At 48.4% G+C, this 14,002-nt stretch overlaps 1 protein-coding gene across 1 annotated transcript in view; it reads left to right on the top strand.

The window, feature by feature from the left end:
* The first annotated feature begins 3,706 nt into the window (after window positions 1-3,706).
* Faul2 (FAU ubiquitin like and ribosomal protein S30 fusion like 2) overlaps window positions 3,707-14,002 on the top strand; it is a 733,200-nt gene continuing 722,904 nt past the window's right edge. Inside the window, exon 1 of the mRNA XM_039087353.2 lies at window positions 3,707-4,331. Within this exon, the coding sequence (XP_038943281.1) occupies window positions 3,829-4,221 (393 nt within the window). The 5' untranslated portion in view covers window positions 3,707-3,828 and the 3' untranslated portion in view covers window positions 4,222-4,331. The remainder of the gene's footprint in view (window positions 4,332-14,002) is intronic.

The raw sequence follows: 14,002 nt of genomic DNA on the forward strand, positions 1-14,002 counted from the left end.
TCTTTAAAGATTTATTTAGAATTTATTTTGATTTTATGTGTCTGAGTGTTTTGCCTGCCACGTTGGTCTGTACAGATGCACGCAGTGAGTGGAGGCCAGAAGAGGGAGTCAGATACCCAGGAGCGGGAGCTACAGGTAATTGTGAGCTGTCAGACACGGGTGCTGAGACTTGAACCCAGCAGCAAGTGCTCTTTTTTTTTTTTTTTTTTTTTTTTTGGTTCTTTTTTTTCGGAGCTGGGGACCGAACCCAGGGCCTTGCGCTTCCTAGGCAAGCGCTCTACCACTGAGCTAAATCCCCAACCCCGCAAGCGCTCTTAACTGCCGAGCTGCCCCAGCTCTGCAGCTTTGCTTGAAAGAATCATCCTTTACTCTTTTCACATTTATACGAGGATGTAGTGGTACCTCCTCGTAATCCTAGCAGTTGGGAGCTAAGGCAGGAAGCCTGTGAAGGTGAGAACAGCCTGTGTACATAAAGACATGTTTGAGAAAGATAGGAGGAGGAAAAGGGGGCGGGGGGGGGGCACGTTCGTTGCATTCCCTTTGAGCCCTAGCCTTTGGGCTCCAGGACAGGCTGGGCGTCATTGGCTGCCGTGGGTCCCTCCTTCCCAGACTGGATGCTGTGCTGGCTTCGTGGTGCTCCAAAGGATGGGAACAGAGTGAGCCCAGAGCTTCAGGGAGAGGTCAGTGGGGGTGGGGGCAGAAAGGAGGTCAGGAGCAGCTTCAGGGAAGCTCTGATTTGTGAGCATCCTCCCACTGGCAGGCTCCAGGCCTGCGCGAATCTCCTAAGAACTCTGCAGAGCTCCTCAGGCTCTCAAAGTCCTCTCTGCCTCTGCCCGTGTCACCTCCTGGGTTGATAACCCTAGCCTGGTTAACCCCTACTGGTCCTCCAGAACTCAGACCAGAAGATGCCTCCTCTAGAGGTCTTCCCTGCTACACCAATCTGGCCTCCCAAAACCTCACCTTCTCCATTGCAGTTGGTGGACATAGGTGTGCGGTCATCCCCCACCATGACACTTCCTATACAGTAAGCATGCTACATGCCAAGCCACAGTCATCTTGGACCCCAAGTTCCTGGCAGGGAGTGGATTCCCTGCTAGTAAGTTTTCAGTGGAATGGCCAGCTATGGCCTATAAAGAACACTCTACAAGAGCAAGTCTTCCCTCCCAAATCTCTCCTCACTGGCAGGGGCTCCTCCACCAGGAAGGGCAGGGACCTTAAAGGCCCAAATGATGTTCGGGCAAGGGACAAGGACCTTCTACATCTTACAGCCGGCAAGAGGGAGATGAGCCAGCCACCCAGACTCTGAGTCCCCACTCTGGACCCTGCAGGCACACTCCCTAATTTCTCCTCTTAGAAACACCCTATACCAGGTTTTTCTTAGCCTCTCACAGGCCACTCCTTCCCCATAACACCCATTTCCTGGGACGTAAGGTTTTGAGGAAGCAGAGAAAGGGCCAAGGCTCTTTGGAGTGGAGGAGCAGTGCACCTTTCATTAGAGGAAGTCAGAGCTCTCTCTGAGGGGGAAGAAGATGGATCTGACTTTAAAGCTTTTTGCCTTGCTGCATCTTGGAAGGACATCAAAAGGCCAGCTCAGATGGCAATGACAATAGGTGAGCTCACTAAAATAACTTCCAGACAGACAGGCAGGGAGGCACTGTCCCCTGGCTTCTTGTCAGAAGACGCTGCTGGCTCCTAGCCTCTGCTTCCAGCGTGGATGGGAACGCCCGGGAGAGCTACAGCCCTGGTCCCGACTGCCCAGAGAATTCCCACCGAGAATGAGACTAGACAGCCTGTGAGGATGTACATTTCCTGTAAAAAGAAGCATCCTGGGGGACCGGGGGGGAGGGGAGGGAGAGAGCTCTGTGAGGAAGTGCTTGGCTGTTCAAGTATGAGGACCTGGGTTCTTGTCTCTAGAATCTATGAGAAAAGCTGAGAACAATGGCACACACCCCTAATCCCTGAATCAGTGCAGAGACAGGCTTGCTGGCCATCCAGCCCAGCCTAATTGATGGGCCCCAGGCCTCAGTGAGAGACTCTGTGTCTAAAAAAAAGTAGGTGATGAGAGGAACGAACCAACTCCCAAAAGTTGTCTTCTGACCTCCACTTACATATGGTAGTATGTGCATGCGCGCGCGCGCGCACACACACACACACACACACACACACAAATGTGCAACTTACAAGGGGGTCATAAAGATAGCTCAGTAACCAAAATCTTATGACGTCTTTCAGAGGACCCTTTCCGTTTCCAGCACCTATCTGGGCCAGATCAAACCCGTACCTAACTGCAGCTCCAAAGGTTCTTATGCCCTCTCCTGACCCCTGCAGGAATTGCAGTCACACATACAGCCATACACACGTACATACAATTTTAAAACAAAAGCAAAAAATAAAAATGAAATCTTAAAAATTAAAAAAAAAGAGGGTTGCTTTAAGAATAGGTCTCTCTACAGAGCCCTGGCTGTCCTGGAACTCCCTCTGTAGACCAGGCTGGCTTTGAACTCAGAGATCTCCCTGTCTTTGCCTCCTAAGTGCTGGGATCAAAACTTTGTGCCATTCTACCCAACTTATATTTTTTTAAAGAGCCAGGTGTGAGGCAAGTGGCTATCTTTGTTCAAGACCAGGCTTATCTACATATTAAGTTATGGGCTATCCAGGGCTACATAGTGAGATTCTGTCTTAAAATTGCAAATTAAAAAAAATTAAAAATACTGAAATTGCACTGACTATCCTCCAACACAAGGAAGGTAGAATGTTCCTGAGGAACAACACTTAAGGTTGCCCTCTGACCCCCACAGGCACGCACACGCGCGCGCGCGTACACACACACAACACACACACACACGCACACACACACATGCACACACGCACGCACACGGCACATATACAACAGAACTATTAGCCAGCTAGTGCTACATACATAGCAAGCCCCTGTCTCAAAAAAAAAAAAAAAAAGTCAGGCTCATAAATAGATGCCCATATGTCAAGGTTCTGTTTGTTCTGTGACGATGTGAAAACCGCACATGTTGCAAGATGAAGAAAACCAAACAAACAAACAAGTCTCGTGTACCACCTCCCCCAGAGGAGGAACAGAGCCACTGCTCTGTCGGGAAGCCCTCGGAGTCCAGGCCCGTGAGGAAGGCAGGCAGACCCAAGGTTAGGCAGATCAGGGTCTATTCAAGAGCTGAGCCCTAGCACCCAACCTGGGGGACAGGAAAGGGGGCGAGGAGCTCAGTGTCGTTCGGACAGTCGAGTGTGTTGGATACTGGGTCTCTGTGACCTGAGACCAGACAGAAGCAGCAATGGCTCAGTGTTTCAGGGAGAGCTCAGTCCATCCTGAGGCGAGGGCGTGGTGGGTCCCTGGCAGTAGGAGCCCATGTCAGAGGCTCTCACATTTGGCCAGGACTGTGCTGTGAAGCCACGCTTCAAAGACCCATGACCCCTTGTCATCTACTTCTCTCAGGCGTGCCCTGCCTCCTTACAGCTCCACAGTCTTGCAGGTAGCACTTTGAACTGGGGATTGAGCATTCAAAGCTTGGACCCATGTGGGCATTTCAAATTAAAGCTGTAACATCGGGCTAGAGAGACGGCTCAGCGGTTAAGAGCGCTGACCGCGCTTCCAGAGGTCCTGAGTTCAATTCCCAGCAACCACATTGGTGGCTCACAACCATCTGTAATGAGATCTGATGTCCTCCTCTGGTGTGTGTAAAGTCAGCAGCAGTGTGTTCATAGACATAAAACAAATACATCTTAAAAAAAATAAAATAAAATCTTTCTTGACGCCATCTTTGCGGTTGCAGCAGCGGCATCTGAGGGTAAGTAGCCAACATGCAGCTCTTTGTCCGAGCCCAGGAACTACACACCCTCGAGGTGACCGGCCAGGAGACAGTCGCCCAGATCAAAGCTCATGTGGCCTCAATGGAAGGCATTGCCCCTGAAGATCAAGTCGTGCTCTGGCAGGCTCGCCCGCTGGAGGATGAGGCCACCCTAGGCCAGTGTGGTGCAGAGGCCCTGACCACTCTGGAGGTAGCCGGCCGCATGCTGGGAGGTAAAGTTCATGGTTCTCTGGCTCGTGCTGGGAAAGTGAGAGGTCAGACTCCCAAGGTGGCCAAACAGGAAAAGAAGACTGGTGGGGCCAAGAGGCGAATGCAGTCCAACCGACGCTTTGTCAATGTCGTGCCCACCTTTGGCGAGAAGAAGGGCCCCAATGCTAATTCCTAAGTCCTGTTGTGATCCTGTCACACTAATAAAGCCACTTTGCTCAGAAAATAAATAATAAATAAATAAATAAATAAATAAATGATAACATCTTCCATGCTGGCACAGGACTTGTGACTCGTGAGTCCTCACAGGAGGACTGTGAAGTATGAAGTGTGTGAAACTGCCACAGATGAGGAAACTGAGCTTGAAAGGGTTAAAAAAAGGTCTTTGGTTAGCATCTCCACAGGTGAATGAGCAGCAGGACCACAGTGTAAGCTGCACACCTGGCTCCTACAACTATGCCCTCTGAATAAGAGGCAGAGCCCAACAGACAGCGGGGCAGGGGGTGGGGGGGACAGGAAGGGGGAGGACAAGAATAAGACCCTGGGAGTTCTACTGTTACAAGCTGTGGGGGTGGGTCCCTGCAGGTGGTCACAGCAAGGAAACAACCTCAAGGAGGTGGAAATGAAAGTTCCATCCACATTGACTCTGTCAACCTGGATCAGGACTTCAGGGAGTCTGATGTCAACAGGTTTATTGCCAGTATATTTGAACACAGTATAATTTTGTTGAAAGGGGTTCCTGGTATAATACAACCCCTGAAATACAAGAAAGCATAATTAAACGGAAACTCAAGTCAGGGTACCTGTCATTGCTTCCAAGGAGGTGGTTTCTGGAGATAGGCTACCTTGTTGGCTTACGGGCCTAGGAAAGGATCTGGCTTGCTCTCAGCCATAGATAGCTTAAAGGTCATTTGGGCTGTTCGCCACCTCTGGTCCTGGTTGTGGGAGCTTAGGGGAGCCTCTGGCTATACAGATAATATAAGGGTCATTTAGAATATTAGGTTTCTCTGGCCCTGGTTGTAGATGTGGCCTGGCTCAACAGATAACACAGGCTATTAATCACTTCAAATTCCCAGCTTCCTGGACGAAAGAACAGGCTTCATGTCCTTGGAGAGGACAGCCCCATATGTTTACCATTCCTGTTTTTCCTGGGGCTCTGTGGATGTAAGAACTGCTGTGCTGTGCTCCCAACAGTCAGCCACATCTGCTTTCCATTCCCTAGAAGCCTTCCCACTTGCCAGGACTGCAGCCGTCTCCCTGTGGAAGCCTGTGTGGGGTTCTGAGGAATAGACCTTGTTCACTTCCCACCCCCGCTCCACAGCCGATAAACATCTCTGTTGAAGCTCCTCCATCAAGGCGGCAAGATGGCTCCAAAGACAGAGGTGCTTGCGGCCAAGACTGATATCCTGAGTTCAATCCCTGGAACCCATGTGGTAAAAGGAGAGAATCCACTCCTTGTCCTCTGACCTCCACATGTGTGCTGTGATACGTGTATGAACACACACACACACACACACACACACACACACACACACACACACACACTCCTGTCATTTCAGCCCTCCTGAGTCCAAGATAGGAAGAACCCTGTGGGTTCAAAGAACAGCCTGGGCTATATGGTGAGTTCTAGGCCAATCCCAGCTAGAGAGCACAATGTTATCTCACAAAACCAAAAACATTCCCTACACAGTACACATACAGTCCACATCTATTGACTCAGTAGCATGCAAGGGACGACACAAATCAATCGAAGCCTTTCCCTGGAGCCTTAAATTGAATTTATTGGAAACAGGATGGATACTGCTGGGTGACTTTCTCACCACAGAAGAAGGAAAGATGTGACTCAAACCCCAAAAGGAGGAAGCAGAAGGGGAGACATGAGGCCGTGGGCACACTGAATACCCAGCCAGGCCTCTGCCACTCTTGGATTCTTTAGGTACACAAACTGGTAAGTTCTTGTTTGTTTGTTTATTTATTTGTTTATCTATTTAAATTAAAACTTTTTAGGCAGGGGGTTGGAGAGATGGTTCAGAGATAAAAGAAGAGCCCTGGATTGGGAAGAGAATTGGCTGCTCTTCCAGGGGCTGCAGGTTCAATTCCCAGCACCCAAATGGCAGCTCACAACAGTCTGGAACTTCAGTTTCAGGGGATCAGACACCCTCACACAGATACATGCAGACAAAACGCCAATGCATATACAATAAAAATAAATAAATAACTGTTCGAAAAATTTAGGCAGGGTCTCACTACGTAGCCTTGGCTAGGCTGGACCTCACTGTGTAGGCCAGGCTGGACTCAAATTCAGAGAGCTCCAACTGCCTCGGTCTCGAGAGTGGCACCTCTACGACCCTTTGCTCGCTTGCTTTGTTGGTTTGGGGTTTTTGTTTTGTTTTGTGTTTTGTTTCTTTTTGAAACATGGTTCTCCTAGAGCCCAGGCTAGTCTCAAGTTTGACAAGTGGCTGGAGATACCTCGGACTTCCGGTCATCTCCTCTGATGTTACAGGCGTGGCCCAGTGCCTGGCATTCGGTTCCCTGTATTGAGTAGCATGCGGTGGAGGGCCACAGCCTCACTTGGATAGAGAACATGGTGGCATGGTGAAGCACCCTCCCCCAAGGTAGACTAGCCCAAGTGAGGCTAGTGAAGGGGATGGGGAGGGGAGGGAATCGGGGCCATCTTGCCAGCCACCCACGGGCCTGCCATGGTGTACTGCTCTGATCTCGGGGCTGCCATCTGCAGAGAGATGTACTCATTTGCAAACCACCCCGGAGACTGCTTGTTCCTGGGAAGCTGCAGAGAGTGGGACACTTTCCAGTGAAATAAATATAAAGAGATTTTTTTCCAGTCTAAGGAGAGAAGAAGCCCCAGGCATGTGCCAGGCATAGCAGTGACTCCTCAGCTTTAACTCTCAGCCACCCACCTAAACATGGGGATACAACGTCCACCACTCCATGTAAGGCACTCACCCCAATCTAAAAAAAAATTGAATTGTGTGTGTAAGTGTTCACATGTGTGTGAGGGAGTGTGCATGTTATGGAGGCCAGGTTGAGCGTCTTAGTGATTTGCCACTTTTTGGAGACCGGGTTTCTCTGTGTAGCCCTAGCTGTCCTGGAACTCACTGCAGATTGGCCTAAAACTCATAGATTTGCCTCCCAAGTGCTGGGGTGAAAGGTGATCACCTAGTGCCACTTTAAAAAAAATGTTTTTATTTTTAGTGCGTATGTATCTGTGTGTATGCATCTGTGTGTGTGCACCTGTGTGTGCATCTGTGTGTGTGCATCTGTGTGTGTGCATCTGTGTGTATGTCTGTGTCTGTGTGTGTGCATCTGTGTGTGTGCACCTGTGTGTGCACCTGTGTGCCTGTGTCTATGTGTATTTGCAGCTGTGTGTGTGCATCTGTGTGTGTGCACCTGTGTGTGCACCTATGTGCCTGTGTCTATGTGTATTTGTATCTCTGTGTGTGCATCTGTGTGTATGTATCTATGTGTGTCTGTGTCTGTGTCTGTGTGTGTCCACCATGGTGTCCCTTAGAGGAGTCATTTTTTTTTCTTGCACTACGGGAGTCCCAGGAATGAAATGCAAACTATCAATCTTGGCATCCAGAACCTTTGCCTTCTGAGACATCTTGCTTGAGAACTCTGTCTCAAAGTGTCAGACAGACACTGAACCCAGAGCTCACTTCTCTGTCTAGACTGGCTGTCAGGAAGTTCCGGGAACCCCATCTCTGCCTCTGCGGTGCTGGGGTCACAAGCACGTCGTGTCTGAGTGACAAGCACTGCTCTGCCTGGGCTGTCCTCCCAGCCCTCCAAAGTGCTTGCAATGGAAAGAGAAGTTTAGATCAATCCTCTAAGAGGATTCAGAAAGAAAGAAACGATGGTGATCAGAGAGGCTGGAGACCATGTCATAGTCACGTTCTGATGCTCTGAAGAGATACCACGACCATGATAACTCCTACAAAGAAAATAACTTAGCTAGGCTCTTGCTTACAGTTTCAGAATCTTGGTCACTATTGTCATGGTGGGAAGCATAGAGGCAGACATGGCAGGCATAATGCTAGAGCAGTAGCTGAGAGCTTTACATCCTGATCCTCAGGCAGAGAGAGAGAGAGAGAGAGAGAGCGCCTGAGTTTGGCCTATGCTTTTGAAACTTCAAACCCCATCCCCATGACACACTTGGTCCAGCAAGGCCACATATCCTAACCCTTCTAATCCTTTCAGAGAATTTAACCCCCTGGTGACTAAGTATTCAACTATATAAGCCTATGAGGGCCAAACTTATTTAAGTCACCGTATTACACTTACCACAGAGTTGTTACGTGGCAGAGGTGCAGTGCAATACACATCTCTCAAGCTTGAGTACTTGTGTTATGTGTGTCGTGTGTCCTCATTATTGTCTTGGACAGATGAAAGCTATGATTTCTTCAGGGAAATCACGGGAAAGCCGCTGGAAGAAGTAGATAGAAGGGACAGAGAGTGGCTCGGGGGAAGAGATCTGACTACTCTTCCAGAGGCCCCAGGTTCAATTTCCAGTATACACATGGTGGCTCACAACCATATATAACTTCAGTCCCTGAGGATCTGACACCCTCTTCTGGTATCTGCAGGTATCAGGCACACTTGTAGTGCACAAACCCAAGTTGGGATCCTAGATGCCTCATAACTCCAACTCCAGGGAATCCAAACCAATTCTTGCCCCCAAGGGCACTCAAACACACTCATATACTTACATTTTAAAAAGAGAAATGTAGAATGAGCAATCCGATCAAGGACTAAATGTGTTTGGGTCAGTGAGAAGGCTCAGTAGGTAAAGGCCCTTGCTGCCAAGCCTGACCACCGAGTTCAATCCCTGAGACTTGCATAGCAGAAAGAGAACAGACTCCTAAAAGTTGTCCTCTAACCTCCACACTTGTGTGAACACACACAAATAAAAACAAAACAAAAAAAAAGAAATGTTAACAATGGTGAAGTGCTTTTAACAAACAAATTATTTCCCAAAGGTTACTAATAATAGCATAGTGAATCGGGGTTCTCTAGAGGAGCAGAACTGAATGAATATGTATCCCAACGGGGCTTTATAGATTGACTTATACAAGAGGGCATAGCAATGGCTGCCTGCACACTGTGACGGCTCTGAGCCTGGGAGCTGTGCACTCTTCCAGATGGGATGGCTCAGCAGTCCCCGTCTGGCACTAAAGACCTGGAGGACTCCTGGAGGACTAAGCGTCTTTAGTTGTGTTGGAAAGTGGGAGAAGCTGGGTTCTGATATCACCGGTATTGTGGTGGCGGCGGCAGCAGCAGCACCACAGATGCACTCTCTCCAGTCAGGAGCAAAGCAGGGGAGGCAAACGAAGCACTGTTCTCCTTTGGAGCTCTTTGTACTGTGACTCTGCCAGGCTGGAGCTGCCCACCCTGGAGAAGGCAGTTCTACTTCCTAGAAATGCCAAGTGCCTGGTGCCCTACTCCTGCCCCCAAGGTAGCTTCTCCTAGTCTCCTGGGATCTTGTGCACATCGGTTCTTTGGCCCCATGAAGAAATATTCTCTCTCTGGTGGATGTGGCCTGGTTGACGAGGAAAAAGTCCATGCGCAGTTGGACATGGTGGCAATCACCTATAATCTCGACACACAGGATGTTGAGACAGAAGGACATCTGAGTGTAAGGCCAGGCTGGGCTACATGATGAGATTTAAAGAAAAAAATGAAAAAGGACTCAACACAGAGTAGAGGGAGTGTCTACCCAAAGACATTGAGTCTGATGTTATCTGAGGCACTGCAGAGACAGGCAATCTATCAGTCCAGTGTTAAAGGCTATTTGAACTTGTTTCTGTGGTGAGGCTCAGCCTTCATTGTGCACCTTTAATCCCTCTGGCTGGAATACAGACACGCCCTTAGTACTCACCTTTAATCCCAAACAATGTGACTGAAGTTAGTTTGTAGAAGGACATGTCCATGTTTGAAAGTGATGTTTAATTGAGTGACAGACAAAGTGATGAATCAGAGAAAGATTTGACAGAATAGACTATGCCCAACTCTCACAAGAAAAGAGAGGAAAGGGAAACTACTTAAGGGAAAGACAAACAGCACAGGAAGGAGAGAGTACAGTACAGGAATACAGTAGAGTTTGTGGAGCAGTACGGTTGAGTTGAGAGGGAGAGTAGAACAGCACAGAGAGGGAAGAGGCAGTTTTACCAGGGCAATTGTACAGAGACAGGTTGTAAAGAGAACAAGCCAAACACGGGTAAAGACAAAATGAGCAAGAAGCCAGAAGATTAGAAAAAAATTCTAGAGTTAGTTTGAGGTCAAGCAGAGCAATTCAGAGGCTGAGAAAATCGGGATTGAATAAGTCAGCTGGGAGAGGAGTTTGAGAAAGAACAGCTGAGTTGAACCAGCCAGCCAGAGTTCAGAAAGTAGATAGGGTGAGCTTACTCAGCCGCAAGTCCCAGAGGCTGAAAAAATTCTAGGCCTAGGTTACATTGTACAGAAGCTAGAAGCTTCTAGAACTAGGCCTGGGTTAGCGGACAGGGGCAGTAAGCCTCCCAGACAACAATTACAACAGGAGAATAAAAGATACTTTTACGGTCAGTGTGAAAGAAGTCTAATCCAGACAGACCTACAGCTGGTCAGATGTACAATGTGGAGGCTGCTGGCACAGAGTGGGCCTCTGGATGCCCTAGCCACAGGGACATCTACATGGCTCCATTCAGTTTAGACAAGCTTGATCCACCTGGCCTCTCTCAGCATCAACTGTCACCCTTGGGTCCCTCTTGCCCTTTGCCAATGCATGCCTAAGTGAGCTGAGGACAAAGTGCCAGGACATGCTCCCTCCTGGGGTCAGCCATTCATCTGCAGCCTAGCACCCTGCCCTGGCAGCCTTAAAATCATGTAATCATAGACTATGACAGTGGTGATTATAAAGTTTAACATTAATGTGTGTGAAATGTGCCAGAAACAGCTCTGGGAGCTTCTCCTGGGCTAGCTCATTCCTTCCTCGCACACTCTTTACAGAGCAGTTAGGTTTTTTTGTTCAGTTGTTTGGTTGGTTGTTGTTCTGTTTTGTTGAGACAAGGTTTCCCATATCCCAGGCTGTTCTTGAACTTGATAACTAGCTGAGCATGATCTTGGTCTCTGGATCTTCCTGCCTCTACTTCTTGAGGCTGGGGTTCCAGGAGTGCACCACTAGGCCTTGTTTATTTAGTGCTGGGAATGGAACCCAGGTCTTTGCCCTTAAATAGGCAAGCTCTCTACTAACCAAGCTACACACCTGGCCTAGCAGTTACCATGTTGTTTCCTCATCCAGATAACTGCTTGAGGTAACAAGCAGTTGACAAGGAGCCTGACCTTCATCTTATGAACACAGCTGTGAATGAGAATGGGCCCGACAGACTCATATGTTTGAATGTTTGGTCCCCAGTTAGTGAAACTGTTTGGGAAGGATTAGGGGTGTGGCTTTGTTGGAGGAGGTGTGTCCTTGGGGGTGGGCTTTGAGGTTTCCAAAGAATTGTACCCTTCTCAGGTCTCTCTGCCTGGTGGTTGTCTTAAGATGTGAGTTCTCAGTTACTGCTACACCATGCCTGCCTGCCTGGAGCTATACTCCCCACCATGATAATAATGGACTAACGCTCTGAAACTGTAACCAAGCCCCAAATTAAATGCTTTCTTTTAAAAGTTGCCTTGGTCATGGTGTCTCTTCCTGGCAATAGAACAGGAAGCAAAACCAACATAGCTACAGAGTTTCATGAGCTTCTGTTCTAGAGCATTCTCCTTAATCACCTTAACTGCTACCTCCGTACTTCTGGAACCTTCTTTGACTCATCTCTTCAATACTACGTAGTTACCAAGGACCTACTGAACAGATGCTGTGGTAGAAATTCAGGACACAGAAGTGCAAAATTACTAGTGTCAGACCACATGAAGGGACGGATGAGGGCATTCTGCCTATCACAGGGCCTGCAAAGGTAAGCGGGGAGGAGCCAGTTTGGCCAAATACTCTGGGGCAGCTTGAGCTATGTGCTACAGGAGCAGCCCGACTGCTGTGTGGTCACGGTGTTCCCTTCAGAAGAACGTGCAAGCAAACAAAAAAGAGCTGCCTGAAGACTTTTCCAAAAATACCCACAATTCCCACAAAACAAAGGGCCTTTCAGACCCAAGGCACAGATTTGCTTGTATCATACAAAATCCAGTATAAACCATTTCAGTAATGTGAGAATGATCAGACACCCTCACTGACTCCGTCAACTGGCCCTGTAAGAATGGCTCCAAGGAATTGCCATGATGGCTCCTCCTTATGCACATTTCCAGAAGACAGACACACACACACACACACACACACACACACACACACACGCATACGTGCACACAAATAGTGAAGTTTAATCATTATCAGCAGCAGCAGCAGCATCTCCAGAGTCTCAGTAAAATAAGATAGATGTATAAATAGCTCACCCAGTCTCAGGTAGTTTGTTATGATAACACAGGTCTAAGATAGACTGACCCTTCAACAGGAATCCCGACGGCCCAGCTTCTCTATCTCTTGCTTGAGACCCATGGAAACTGAAATATGAAGTCTCAGAGGTGCAAGGCAGGTCTGTGTGCTTGTGAGCCCACCCCTCTTCCTGTAAGGCCACAACTCCCTCTGTACCTTCATCCAATGGCCCAGCCTGCTTATGTGACCTTGCTCCCTCAGTCTGACTTGCCCCTTAAATGGAAGATTCTCAGCTCAGTAGATAGGGTTGCAGAAGGCTGTAGAGGTCCACTGTGCGTGTATTCTGGAGAATATGTGAAGGTCCCGGCCTTCAACTTGCAGGCCCGGTTTTCTGATTTTACCCTGTGGGTCACCTCAGTCATCTGGCTTACCTGCTGGAATCTGGAGTCCTGAGGGGCCTTTACCTGCTGAGCTGTCTTACTGGCCCTGGATTATTCTTTTGCTTTCTGTTGTTGTTTGTTTTGTTTTTGAGGCAGGGAGTTGTGTAACCCAGGCTAACCTCGGTTGTTTAGCGTTGGCTATATAGCCCAGGATAACCCTAAATTATAATATTTATAGTAAGGCATACAGTCATTCTTCCAAAGAGAAGTTTGGGCTTCTTTTTGGTGTGTGTTTATATGTTTTGCACTAGGGTTTTTTTTTTTTCTTTTTTCTTTTTTCGGAGCTGGGGACCGAACCCAGGGCCTTGCGCTTGCTAGGCAAGTGCTCTACCGCTGAGCTTAATCCCCAACCCTGCACTAGGGTTTTTAAAGAAAAGAAAAAATGTTTCATGATGATTTTTGCTTCAGTGACTTTAGGACAAAATTAAAATCCTGAATTCTGGTCCCATAAAAAAAGAGAGAAGTCAGATCTAGGACATACCAAAAACTCCCTTGAGGCTGGAGAGATGATTTAGCAATCAAGAGTGCTTGCTGCTCTCCCACTTGGCTTCCCAGCACCTACACTGGGCAGTCCACATGTAATCCAGCTTCGGGGGATCTGGGGTCTTCTTCTGGCTTCCTCAGGCCCCCGGATGATAAAAATACAAATAATCCACATTTAAAAATGGACAAATGAACTGATCCCTGGGGTTTGATTCCTAGAACATACATGGCAGAAAGAGAGAATTGCCTTGGTAACTTGTCCTCTCACCTCCACACCCACACCGTGACACATGACACCCAGACCCACACAGACAAATCACACAGAAACAGCTCAGCTCATTCGGTGAGCTACAAACCAATGAGAGTCTGGAGGGGGGTGGGAGGGAGGGGGGAGCAGGAGAGGGACAGTCTGAGGAACACACTTGTGCGCACATGAACTCCCATAGGAATGCACACATTCACAACACTCCCACACTCCCAGGGTTGTCATGAGATTGCAATATTAAGGCACACTTGGCCAGGGAGCTTTTTATTCTGGCACTGAGGCCACAGTAGCAAACAAGCCCAAACCAAGCCCAGCACTCAGAAGGCGGAGGCAGAGGCAGGTGGATCTCTGAGGC

Source organism: Rattus norvegicus, chromosome 10, assembly GCF_036323735.1.
Source record: "Rattus norvegicus strain BN/NHsdMcwi chromosome 10, GRCr8, whole genome shotgun sequence".
Lineage (NCBI taxonomy): Eukaryota > Metazoa > Chordata > Mammalia > Rodentia > Muridae > Rattus > Rattus norvegicus.